This window comes from Tachysurus vachellii, chromosome 10, assembly GCF_030014155.1.
Source record: "Tachysurus vachellii isolate PV-2020 chromosome 10, HZAU_Pvac_v1, whole genome shotgun sequence".
NCBI classification, from domain to species: domain Eukaryota; kingdom Metazoa; phylum Chordata; class Actinopteri; order Siluriformes; family Bagridae; genus Tachysurus; species Tachysurus vachellii.
Genome location: NC_083469.1, coordinates 22644764 through 22658281, shown reverse-complemented (window position 1 = coordinate 22658281; position 13518 = coordinate 22644764). Strand labels below are relative to the sequence as shown.

Here is a 13518-nt window from a genome sequence, read left to right as displayed (position 1 = left end):
TGCCCCGACAATGCCAATAATGCCGAAAATGCCATCAGAACTATGGAAGGACATACATAACTTAAATAAAATGCACATTCAACAAGTAAGAAAATACATTTAAATATGCTGATTATACATTAACATAGTTATATACAAAAAGCAATTAACAACAAACACATACACTTATTTCAAGTGCAACTAGTATGGACATTACCATACCGCGTACCTCGTGCGTCTCTTCTACCTTTAGTGCCCCCCGGAAGCGATAGCAACAATGAAATAATTCCCCAGTGAAACAATTATATGTTCCCATTCACCTTTCTATGGTTTTAACTAATAACATAAATAAATTAACATCAACAAAAATATATTGCTGTTTTATTCTAATAATTATTTGAACATTTTAACCATTTATTTTCTTAAACTGTAAAGTGCATATTACGAACTGAATATATATAATGTACATAGAATGTATATAAAATGAGAGTTGCCTCTAGCGGCAGCTACACTCCCACCAAATCACTTGTGATTTCCAAAATAAACTTATGAACTGTACTAATCTGTTTCTAGCAATGTGACACTCTTGTGCATTGGTCTTACTAGATGAACTGGTTTACTTAGTCTCTTCCCATGGTCATCTAATGCTGAGTCACTGATTAGCAACTGCACCTTTCGTACGCATCCATCTTGACTTGGGTTCTTTTGAGCAGTAACCAGTTTCCAATCATTTCTGTGTGTTGTATCATCTCGTATAATCACTGTCATTGACCTTCGCATTTCTGTTTGTCTTGTCTTTAGTAGTTAACTCCTTTTGGGACTGAAGTTCTTTGATTTCTTTAGAGAAGACAGATCTTTGGACAATGGCAATGATTGTAAGCTCAGCTTCTTGCCTTTCTTCGAGACTTGTAGCTTCGTTAGTCCTCTTTATTGAGCCTTTAAACTCCTTTATAAATCTGATAAATCTTGCAATAGCTTTAATTAACCTTGTCCAGCTGGAGAATTTCAGGAAGCGTTCTACCAAAGAATCTACTGTTGTTAAAATGTGGTATACAAGAACTTTGCGTATTTCTGGGTCCTCTGTGTCAAGTTCTCCCACCTTAATCTCTACACTGGGAAGTTTAGTAACTAAAATAGTAACTTACTCTGTGAACCTAACCTGGTCGGAAGCAGGTTTTCTTCGGTAAACCCAGAGTTTCTTTCGGTCTCCTCCCCTTTTTAAAGGGGAAGCGACGTTTAAACACCTCATTCATTGCCCACGTTTCAGTTACGCAGTTCGCAGCAAAGCGACTGTTGATGTGGTAGCTCAGTTGTTAAGGTGTTGGACTACTGATCAGAAGGTCAGGGGTTCAAATCCCAGGTCCACTAAGTTTTTGTGGACACAATTGCTCAGTTGTATAGATTGAAACAAAATATAAGTCACTCTGGGTAAGGGGGTCTACTAAAAAAAAGAAAATGTAAAATTAATGAAGTGGCGTGTCCTTTTATGGACGATCCTGTTGATGAAGAGTCTGTATTAATTTGTTTGAGCCCAGAGTGGATTTTTGTCACATCCCTATGCATTTTTATTTGAGCGATACCATTTTCTTTACAGTCAATAAGATCCATAATCTCATCCATCTTTACATCAGCTATCAGCCATGCTCTTACATCCGAGCAGATGCTTTGCGTTGCCTTACGTTTCTTTGCAAATGGCAGTTTTGTGTATAACATCGGGCATGCAGGACATATTAGTAAGGCTACTGATTGCAGAGCAATCAGGAAAGTGTGCCTCGCTCTTAAGCGCTTTCTGACCATTTTTGTGTTTATAAAATGATAAAATAAAATTCTGTTCTTCCAGTTTCACCTCTGATATTATAACAGTTGGGAATTTACTCTAAAATAGTTAATTACTAACTACAAATTACATCTTCAACCAGTCTAATTAGATTAATGTAATAATTACTATCTCTAGAAAGTATTGGTCTACTTATTAATTTGGTCTACTTACTTATTAGTTACTTTCTAAATCCCATATCAACCTCAACCACTTGAACAGTAAGGAGAGACGAGAAATAAACAATATACAATTGCATGAATTATCCTTGAATTGAACAAAGTGTGTAACTAGAGGGAGAAGTTTACATTAAAAATATTAAAAAAAAACTTTTAAAGGTATGTATATATATATATATATATATATATATATATATATATATATATATATATATATATATATATATATACACAATAGTGGATTTAACATCACATTTTAAAAGGTGTATTTTAAAAAATGTGTGTGTGTGTGTGTGTGTGTGTGTGTATGTATGTATATGTGTGTATATATATATATATATATATATATATATATATATATATATATATATATATATATATATATATATATATTTATTAATTATAATCCATTTTTAAAATACACCTTTTTTAAAATTTGATGTTAAATCCACTATAGTTTTATACAGCAGTGTTGCTTTTTTTTTAAAATACGTTTCGTATTCTCCATATGCTTGCATAAGCACTTCCGGTTCTTCCGGCGAAAAATATGCAGACTTTTCTTTTGTCTGATGCTGTTGCCATGGTGACTCGTTATATCTGTGCTCCATTGATAATGGCTTTTTTAGTTGTAGTGCACGTGCTTAACTCAGAGTCAGTCAACTTAGAGTTGATAAAACTAACTCTTTTCAGCTGTTCTGAAACCGAAAACTCAGAGTTTCCCATCTCAGGGTTTGTCAACTCAGAGTTCAAGTTTAAACTCAGAGTTGGTTGAACCTCCTTTCTGAAACGGCCCCCTGTTCTCCCTTGAGCATGTCACTTACACGTACTGCTACTACTGCAGCGGACAACTCTAGTCTTGGCACAGTGGTTACCTTGGTGGGTGCTACTCTGGACTTGGCAATGACAAGTGAGCAGTGGATTTGTCCTAATTTACTGATTGATCTTAAATAGGTACAAACACCATATACGGTAACACTTGCATCTGAAAAATGGTGGAGTTCATATCTCTGAACTTCTTGAAAATCTGATGGAAGATAGCAGCGATCAATTTTGACATGAGCGAGGTTCTTTAGATCTAGAAGCCAGAACTCCCATCGTGGCTTGAGTTCTTTTGAGAGTAGTTCATCCCAGTCTGTCTTGTCACGACACATTTTCTGTAATATTTGCTTGCCAAGTAGAATGAAAGGTGCCACAAACCCAAGTGGGTCATAGACGGAGGCTACAGTTGACAAGACTCCACGCCTGGAAAGTGAACGCTCATTCACAACTACTCGAAACTGAAGCTGGTCTGAGGTGACCCATTTAACTCCTAGGGCTCTTTCAATCTGTTGCTCTGAATACACACACACTGTGAACACACACCCGGAGCAGTGGGCAGCCATTTATGCTGCGGCGCAGTTGGGGGGTTCGGTGCCTTGCTCAAGGGCACCTCAGTCGTGGTCGGCCCGAGACTCGAACCCACAACCTTATGGTTAAGAGTCAGACTCTCTAACCGTTAGGCCACGACTTCCCCAGGTCTTGGTTTCTTACCATCTCTACACATTCTACTTGAGGAAGAGTGTCCAGAACTTATGAACTGTTGGAAACAAACTTGTGCAGTCCCAATTTTCCAGTACTGCAGAGTTGTTTCGCTTCATGGACTAGACTAATAGCTTCTTCTGCTGAGAAAACACTAATAAGGCCATCATCCACATAAAAGTTTCTTTCTATGAATCTTATAGTTGCTTCACTGAACTGGCCTTGCCCTTGTGCCGTGATGTACTTGAGACCAAAGATTGCGCAGTCTGGCGAAGAGGCAGCTCCAAACAAATGAACTCGCATTCGGTAGACTGATGGACTTGAGTGAAAATTTCCTTTGTCCCACCACAGGAAGCGAAAGTAGTCTTGATCTTCAGCTCTGACTCTGAATTGATGAAACATATGTTCTATGTCACACATCACGGCCAAGGGACACTTGCAAAACCGACACAATACACCTATCAGGGTGTTGGTTAGCTTTGGCCCTGTGAGCAGGTGATCGTTTAATGACACGCCTATACTTTGCTGAGCAATCAAACACTACTCTTATTTTCCCAGGCTTTTGAGGGTGGTACACCCCATGGAGCGGAATGTATGAGGCAGGGCTTTTGTTCAATTCTTCAGGTGGGACCCTTTCTGCATTTCCACGCCCTACTGTTTCGTTCATGAATGTTGTATAATCGTTGTGATATTGTTTGTCCCTTTCAAGTCTTTTCTTGAGACATTTGAGTTGGTGTTCTGCACAGCTCTTATTGTTTTTCCAGAGTTGGCCGGTCTTCTTTGAATGGCAAAGGTAGCTCACAATGTCCATCTGCTTTCATTTTCACACCTTCTAACATTATAGAAATGAAGCACAGATCCTCTTGGGAGAAGTGAGAATCTTCCACCTTTCTTTCGTTGAAGTCAGACTCCAGAACTTTAATCACATCTTGTGGTGCAACTGCTTCTTTGACTTGTGTATGACAATGTAATGGACTTCATTTGGCAACTGGTCTGATGACTAACTAGGTGTCACTTCCTTGACAATGATCCTGTGGCTGCTTCCAATTGCATTACCATAGTCAACACAAGGGTCGGCACCACCAACTATTGTCCAGCCCAGGTCTGTCTTTGTGCAAATGGCTCATTGTCTTTTCCTGACACAACCTCTCTGGGTAACAGCAGTTGTGAGCTATGAGCAGGCCAACATCGCATTCAATGAGAGGGGCAATCGCTTCTGCAAGGTGCTCTAGGTGCGGCCATGCTCTTGCTGTCTTAGGAGTGGAGATGTGATTTAAATTGGCAGGAATAAACTCTCTTGTAAAAGTTACAGGAAGAGGGATCATTTCTTGAAGAATTGAAGCCTCTGACTTGTAGCCCTGACAGCCTTTCACTTGGAATGACTCTGGTTGATAATGTAGAAAGTTTTAACTGTACACTTCTTTTCAGAGTCCAGAGCATCTGCTTTTTCTTGTAGAATGAATGTGCTGTCGCTCTGGCTGTCTAAAAGGGCATACAGCAGGATTTCGTGTTCTGGGTCGCTTATCGTGGATAACCAAACTGGAATGATTGTGGATTCACTACTGTCGTTTTGGACTACACAGTGCGATATTGTCTCGTTTGGTGCTTCTTTACTTTGTTTGATTTCCTTTGCGTCCTTTATGCTTTTGCTTTCTTTATTCTTTATGCTTTCTGCGTCCCGTTCCTCAAGTAAACAGGTTGGGTGTTTTCCTTTGCATGCGTCACAAACACTTCTCTTTCTACATTTCTTTGAATGGTATCCAAAGTTAAGGCACCCAAAACACAGTCTTTTTGTTTGTACAATCTTGACTCTTTCGGTTATTGGTTTGTCCATGAACCATCGACATATGTGAATGTCAAGGTTTAACCTCTCACAAAAGACACATTTCTTTGCATTTGGTTTCTCTTCTGCACTGCTTGTCAGCACCTTAGCTCTGAAGCTTCAAATCCTTGTAAACTTCTCTGAGTCACCTCTCTTGAGTGCGTGGAGTGACGTTACTGGGTTGCATGCTATCCTGGCTTCTCTTGTGACAAAGTTGACAGTTACTGAATGTAGGAAAAGAACCGTACTGCTCTTCAATCCCAATGACTTTCCTATTCCATCTTGCTGTCAGCCAATCCGGAAGCTTGCTTAGTATTTTCTGAATTTGTGCTGCAATCATTTAGGATTTCAAGACTCTTGATTTGTAGCATAGCAGCTTCACAGCCTCTGAGAAAGTCGGAGAACTCTTGTAACTATACTTTCCTTTGCACCGATCCTTGGCCATGATGTTAGCTTATCTCTGAAGGCTTTGGCGATTACAAATGAACTTCCATATCTTTCCTCCAGAGTGTCCCATGCTGCATAGCATGCTGCATTTGTACCCAGCAGAAAGTAACTCTCAACAGCTCTTCTGGCTTGTCCGCCAACATACTTGCGGAGGTAGTAACATGTTTCTCCGGTCTATTAGTGTCTGAAAGGACATTTTCCAATCCTTATACTTGAGAGGGTCACCATTGAAGACAGCAGGCTCTGGCACTGGTAGACGGCTTATATTAATGGACTCTGCTAAAGCTCTAGCAAGTGCTGTAATGCTATCTTCTTGTGTAGCATTGGTTGTAAGTTGCCACCTTGTGGTCTGTTGTGTATTAGAAAACTGTTGCAGATTTGCAGTGGGTTGTGAGGGTGCGAACTGATGTTCAAGCAGACTTACTGGCTTCCTGGTTTCCTTTGATTAGCATTATCATGCAAGAGGTCTGAGATTTTTTCGTCTGAGTTTTGCTGATACACTTTCAGTCGTGCTTTGGCAGCATTCATCTTCCTTACAGTTTCTAGACGTTCTAGCTCTCTTTGCTTCTGCTCTAATGCTTTTAGTTTTTCAGCATTTTCTGCTTCTTGTTTTGCTAATCTTTGTCAGTTTTCTACTTCAAGATTTTGAAACCTTGTTTCTTTCACGATCCATTTCCTCCATAACTTTCAGAGCGGCTTCAGTTGCAGCTAGTTCAGCGGCTGCTTCTTGTTTCTTTACAGATAATGTGATTTGAACTTGAATATGTGCTCCGTGAACCTTCGGATCTATGAGAGGATGCTGTATTTCTTGAGCCTTTAGATTTTTGGGACGCTGCCGAGCTGAACACTGAACCAGCTTCACTACAGATTGTTGATCTCCTTGCTGAATCTTTACATTTTCCACCTTCTACCAGACATTCTTGAATTTGTATGAGCTTTTGAGAAACAGCATCACATGTATCCATTCTGTGACGAGTGTCTCCGTCAGGAGTTTCGTGTCTGCGCAGCTTGTCATAGGCTTGTTTGACTTCTGCTGAGGTACATTGGATCTGAACAAGGTGATCATATAACCTTGTACTGACAGGTGCTTCAAGTGCTCCTTTAACTTGTTTAGCAGTGACTTTCCATTCATCATAGCTTGCCTTAAAGCAAGTTTTAAGCTTATCTTCCTTTTCATCATGCAGTGCTTGGCCCTTTTCAGTGAGTTTCCAAACTCTTTGGCTTTTCCACAAACTCTCTTCTTTAGCAGCTTTACTTGTGCTTGGCTCTTGTGGGCTTGTGTCTGGAGTTTCCTCATCGGGACTTACTTGTTGCTGTAACGCCACAGCTTCAGTATCACAGTCTTCTTGATCAGCCATGTCACTACTCTAGTGTGCTTTAAACTTTGTTACTTATGACTTTAACTTAACTAAGTGCTATCATGCTCTTAAATGTGCTTATGAACTTAAAGTACTTCACTCTTTAAAGGTAAACTTAAATGTGTGTCAAACACATAGAAATTAGGCCTTTTCACTTGTTATAAAATAAAAGACAAATGACCAATATCAATATTAAAAAATTAAATAGTAAATACTTCACCTTTTAAATACCTTGAAGGTACCCTTAAATTAGCAAAATACTAGTAGTTAACTTGAGATAAGCTTAGCAACAATCACCTTATATTAAACAAGCAATAAATTAAGCTTGGACTTATATTTTTACCACAGCACAGTACTCTTTTAAATTCTTAATAACAGAGTCCCTTTAAAGTTAGCAAGGTTAATCTTCACATTTAACTTGTTTTAAATGCGTTACTTCTTAGCTTAACCACGCTGCACTCTTGGACCCGGATAATGCTGGTTTGGTACTTGTGTGCATGCAGTCCGTCTTTTCTTTTGATGCTTGAGAGCAACGTCATCACTTTAACGACTTTAACGAGCGCTTGTTTACAGCTCCGCTGCGACTGGCACGGCTTTGTTCTCCTCCAGCATGAACAGAGTTCTGACTGTTACTCCCCTTGAGTTGAATAAAAGGCTCTGGTCGTTCTTGGTTTTACAGACATTTATTTTGGACAAGTCCAACATGTCTTGTAGCTTTTATGCCCTGACAGTGCCAATAATGCCAGGCAACTAATGGAAAGAAATGTGTCTTTAACATAGCTGAAGGGAAGAACAATACGATTGCAGATAAACAAACAAGCAAAAATGGCACACAAGCATAATCATTCAAAGGACGGCATATATTAGTTCTGTGAAACAAAGCAAAACCAACGTTACTCAAGTAAACGTAAGTAAAGTTGGCCACATGTTCACGTATTCGAATTTCCCTTAGTCAATAATTCCTGAGCTAAACGCTGTTACTACACATTTACATTTATGGCATTTGGCAGACGCCCCGTACATAAGTGCTTAAATCTCTAACATTGGATACATTAATGCTGGCTCACTAAGTTACATACTTAAGATACCATGAATTTAAAACATTTGTTCAAAGTTGTGAAATGAAAAAGTGTCAAAGGTTTACACAAATAACACCACTTTTCTGTCGTAGTAATGTAGAGAGGCAGCTACAACCCAATTTTCCACAAAATCAGCTTTCCTCCACGGTGGAAAAAATACAAAAGTCTCTATGTGCGGATGACTGAGAGACAGATTCCAAGGGACCGTCTGCAAAGTGCAAAACCCGAAAAGCGAATAGGCTTTAGCGGTGTGTGAATAGACATCAGTGGTGTGTGCGCTGAATTTGGTGACAGTACAGTGTATTGACGGTTATTGACTGTTTTTGTAGTATTCGCTTTTCGGGTTTTGCACTATGCAGACGGTCCCTTCGACCGCGGAGGAAAGCTCATTTTGAGGAAAATTGGCTTGTAGCTGCCTCTCTACATTACTACGATAGAAAAAAGGTGTTATTTGTGAAGAAACAGTGTTTAGCTCAGGAGTTATTGACTTGGGGAAACTCGAATCTGTGAATATGCGGCCAACTTTACTTAAGTTCCTCAGCATCCCATCGCAGGCCTTCCTGCTCCTTTAGTTCTCTCCAGTGCTGGAAAGCTGATCCTATATTAACACGGGTCCTACTTGCCTTATTGTAAGCCTTTTTTAGCTTAAAGTTTTTATCCGCCATGTCAATGTTTCAGTCGCTTTCTGCTAATGTCACACATGCGCACTGAACACTCTCTGCCCATATTGATGCACTTTATGCCACATAAAGTGCATAAAGTGCATCAATATGGGCAGAGAGAGTGTTCAGTGCGCATGTGTGACATTAGGGAAACAAAGCAAAACCCGAGCACCGAATGGTGCGAAGCCCTATTGTTTTTGCTCGGGTTTATTATTAGGGCCCGAGCACCGAATGGTGTGAAGCCCTATTGTTTTTGCTCGGGAGTATTATTTTTATTTTTTTTTTCCCGGGTATAGCGCCACCAACAGGCCCCAGGAAGTGTGTCAGTCACAAAGGTGGATTTTTTGACAGCTGCATGCGGTAAACTTTTAAATACTCCTCCTAGGGGATTCATGCAATTGAGACCAGACTTGGCCACCATGACGCAGAGATATTGGAGATGCGAAATTGTGAACGGATTTTTGATATCTCAAACACTGTTGCTATGGCATCGTGTCAAAGTTTACTTTTATTTCAGGCATATTTAAGGCTTTTGGCGTGCTTAGATTAACTTGAAATTTGACACGTACATCACATTTGTTGGCTGTTAAGTGTGGACAAAAAGGTCCGACAAAGGTGTGTCTCTTAAGTGGCTCACTAGCGCCCCCTGTTTGTCTAAAATGTGGGGTTTTTTCAGCCTACAGTCCCCAAATGGGTCAGTAACAACATAATAGTCCACTGATATTTACCCACTTAATGCACTTGCCCACCGTGCATTGTTTTCTGGGAGGCACCGTATAGCGATAAAAAAACGTGCGAGGGCCCGCCATCACTGCTTGCAGCTATATTTCTGAGTTGTTTTATGTAGCTCTGTGTTGTTCTATGTAGCACCATGGTCCTGGAGAAATTATGGCTCATTTTACTATGTACTGCATCAGCAATATATGGTTGAAATGAAAATAAAAGCCACATGACTTGACAATATACAGGGGGACACACCACTTGTAGTCCTATAAATTAATGCAATTTCTATATTCATATACTAAATGTATTTATAATCTGAAATTACAGATGATTTTAAAGTTTAGCTAACAAAGGCCTGCCTGGCAAAACAGAAATTTTGTGTTACACTTCAAAAATTCGGCTTTCTAAAATTCCAGAAATTTGTGTGTGTTCAGGCCCAGGGAGAAAACAGGAGGAGTTACGGAGAATGATTGAGAATGGTGTACGAGAATTGTGGTACTTTGTGCACAGTGAGGTGAAGAAACTGGGCCACATAGAGACGGGAGAACTGCAAAAACATATCAACATGCTGCTGCAAGACTTGGGCCAACGTCAGAGGTGTTTGTCAAACACAACATACATGCATACAATGCACCATGGTCTGGTACTTCCCAGCAATCACATTGTGTGTACTGGTTTACAGGTCCATCATGACAGATTTGTACCATCTGAGCCAGGGAGATGGAGCTGGAGACTGGAGAGAAAAGGAGGCCAAAGACCTTTCAGATCTAGTCCAAAACAGGATAACATACCTACAGGTAAATCTCACACTCATACAATCTCTATCTCATGGTAAGTATGCAGAATGTTTGAAGTAGTTAACATAAAAAAATATAATAGCATTTTATTATTAGACATTCGAAACTATTTGTTGCTGTTCTTTGAGGCCAGCTTATCTTTAAAGGAAGAAGGATTGTTTACATATTTAGCTCAGAGATCTAAAAAAACAAAAGCTACATCATGTGTCCTACAGGTCAGATTTACTGTTTATGGTCATGACAGTACAATCAGAACTGAAAAAGAAATTTATACTCAACAAGAAACTATTTATTTCCTGAGGTGGAAATCCCTTTAAAATGGTAGCATATATTAGCATAGCAAATTTGCATCTAAAGAAACCACTAAAGTTCTCAAACAAAATCCTTTGTACTGATATGATTGAGATTGAGGATATGATTTAGTTGTGTTTATGTTGAGATTAAACCAGACACAGCTATCACCACAAATACCTGTGAACAACTGGCAAGCATGGTGTCTGAGTATTGATTTCACTCACTCATTTTCTACCGCTTATCCGAACTATCTCGGGTCACGGGGAGCCTGTGCGTCATCGGGCGTCAAGGCAGGATACACCCTGGACGGAGTGCCACACACTCTCATTCACTCTCATTCTCTTTTGCTGACAGTGATAAAATACTGATGTGAAACAAATATACTCATAGAAAAGGGTTTATTTTTATTTATTTATTCATTTTTATTTTTTTTATTAAGTTATTGTTGATTAAAAATGGTTCTACATGCTACAAAATTATAGGCTGTACATATTGTCCCCCACCTGGTTTCTGAATATTAGTTTACTTTGGGAAACATGACCACATATTGAAATCTGTTGGGATTTGTTGGTAAGGACCACACAATTTTTTTTATTTGGAACCGCTAAATAAAAACAAAGAATTGCACTTTCAATTCCTTGTGACTGTATATTTCCTAAATAAACCACAGTGCATTCACATTTTAACATATGATTTATTCATACCACCATGCCATCATCGTAGACTATGCTGCATTATTTTTAGTTTTCGCTTACAGTATTTTTCAGCAGTCACAGAAATAAAAAGTATGTCTTAAAACAGATGGAAATAAAAAGCGTGATTTGCTGTGTGAAATGTGATTTGCTGGCACACTAATCACTCTGTAGCATTGATGAGTGGGCACACAGGCATTTAAAATACAGATACAGCTCTGACAAACTCTAACAATCCACATTTTCATTCATTCATTCATCTTCTACCGCTTATCCGAACTACCTCGGGTCACGGGGAGCCTGTACCTATCTCAGGCGTCAACGGGCATCAAGGCAGGATACACCCTGGACGGAGTGCCAACCCATCGCAGGGCACACACACACACACACACACTCATTCACTCACGCAATCACACACTAGGGACAATTTTCCAGAGATGCCAGTCAACCTACCATGCATGTCTTTGGACCGGGGGAGGAAACCGGAGTACCCGGAGGAAACCCCCGAGGCATGGGGAGAACATGCAAACTCCACACACACAAGGTGGAGGCGGGAATCGAACCCCCAACACTGGAGGTGTGAGGCGAACGTGCTAACCACTAAGCCACCGTGCCCCCCCAATCCACATTTTAACAATTTTTAATATTATTTGCAGGGTTCCCCTAGGATTTTTTTTCTTGCTGGTCTGGTGTCAGAAAAGAATTTATTTTACCAGGCAAATCGGAATCTTACTGGTCAAGTTTCAGTCTAAAACGCATATATGATTTAGTGCAGAACCATGTTGTGCTGCAACCCATATGCTTCTCTCTCTGCCTCAGAAAGGGTGAAGAGCTTAAGCGTTCGCTCAGATTGGTTGCCACAGATTTGCCGCACTTCTGTGGCTCTGTCCTATGGTCACACTCCAGCTGTTCTCTGCTTTCCATATATATTCAGCACTAGTATGAGGAGCAGAAGAATGGTGCTAAAATGTGATGGTGCATGCACTGCCATCACAATTGCTATATCTAGGTTGATGAAAGAATGACTTCAAACCTCAAATCCAAATTGACTATTTAATGAACAGTAACAATGGAGCAAAACCTCAAAAATAGTTGCTAAAATATAGCCAATTATGAAACACCTGTTAACTGTAACATCTGTAGCTTGTTTAAAAAGGCTTACTCTACATAGCATCAAATGTAGGCTATAGTTAGGCTACAAATATTATTTTATTTTATCCTTTTTTACATTGCAGCAAAATTCTTTGCTGCCGACATAAAATCAAACATCCCCAGTGTGTCTTTGCAGCTAGAAATGTAGATAAGCCTGGTTATTCTTTCCTCCTTTCAGAAGACTTCATACTGTAGCTGTCTTCATCTGACTCTGCAGAGAGAATTCCCTCTCTGATGGCACACTTAACATGGGCAGAACACAGGCAATTTTAGCCAGTTTAGCCCATTTGGGGTGCAGTTTGCAGAATTCAAACCAGCAGAGCTCAACCTTTTCAAGCTGCTGCAAAAGTTTAACCCCTTATAGCTGTGGAGCATTATAGCTGCCACTATATTTTGCTATGTGTGCTAGGCATCAGTGAGAGATGTAGCTGCTGAATCATTTGTTACTTCATAGCCAAACTGGGCAGTGACTTTTTCAGTGGCATCTTTGGGATATTCATGAAACACTGAAACATGATCATATTACCTATTAATTTAACCAGATAGCCTAAATAAATCACGTGGCACTTGTTAAGTTACTGTATTAGCATTTATTATTATTTTTATTATTTTATTATTATTATTATTATTATTATTATTATTATTATTATTATTATTATTAAGAGCAACAGAAATGTGAGATAATTGCTCACCAGGCTGCACTTGGGGGTATTTGCACAAGATCCAAAGTGTCATCTCATCATGTCTTGAAAAGAATTGATAAGATGCTGAATGTATTTTAATCTGAAGTTGCTATGAGCCTTATGGACCTTACATTTAGATGTGTCACTTATAAATTGTTGTACCTTCCATCTTAAAGATCATTTTGGAACTTCACCTACTCTAGGATGAGTTCATCTTTCAACTATGTAAAACCTGCAATAGATGCTTCCACAATGGGTCTGATGCTACCAGGATTGATTTACTGTTTTTGAAAATCTAAATTCTAAATTCATCCTTC

General features: G+C 39.5%; 1 protein-coding gene across 2 annotated transcripts in view; it reads left to right on the top strand.

The window, feature by feature from the left end:
* Window positions 1–13518, top strand: part of LOC132852848 (alpha-(1,6)-fucosyltransferase-like) — a 42754-nt gene that overhangs the window by 20769 nt on the left and 8467 nt on the right. The window contains exons 4-5 of one of the 2 annotated variants that reach the window (XM_060880328.1): window positions 10000–10180; window positions 10266–10380. In XM_060880328.1, coding sequence (XP_060736311.1) covers window positions 10000–10180; window positions 10266–10380 — 296 coding nt within the window. The remainder of the gene's footprint in view (window positions 1–9999; window positions 10181–10265; window positions 10381–13518) is intronic. The other variant, XM_060880329.1, reaches the window with a different exon arrangement.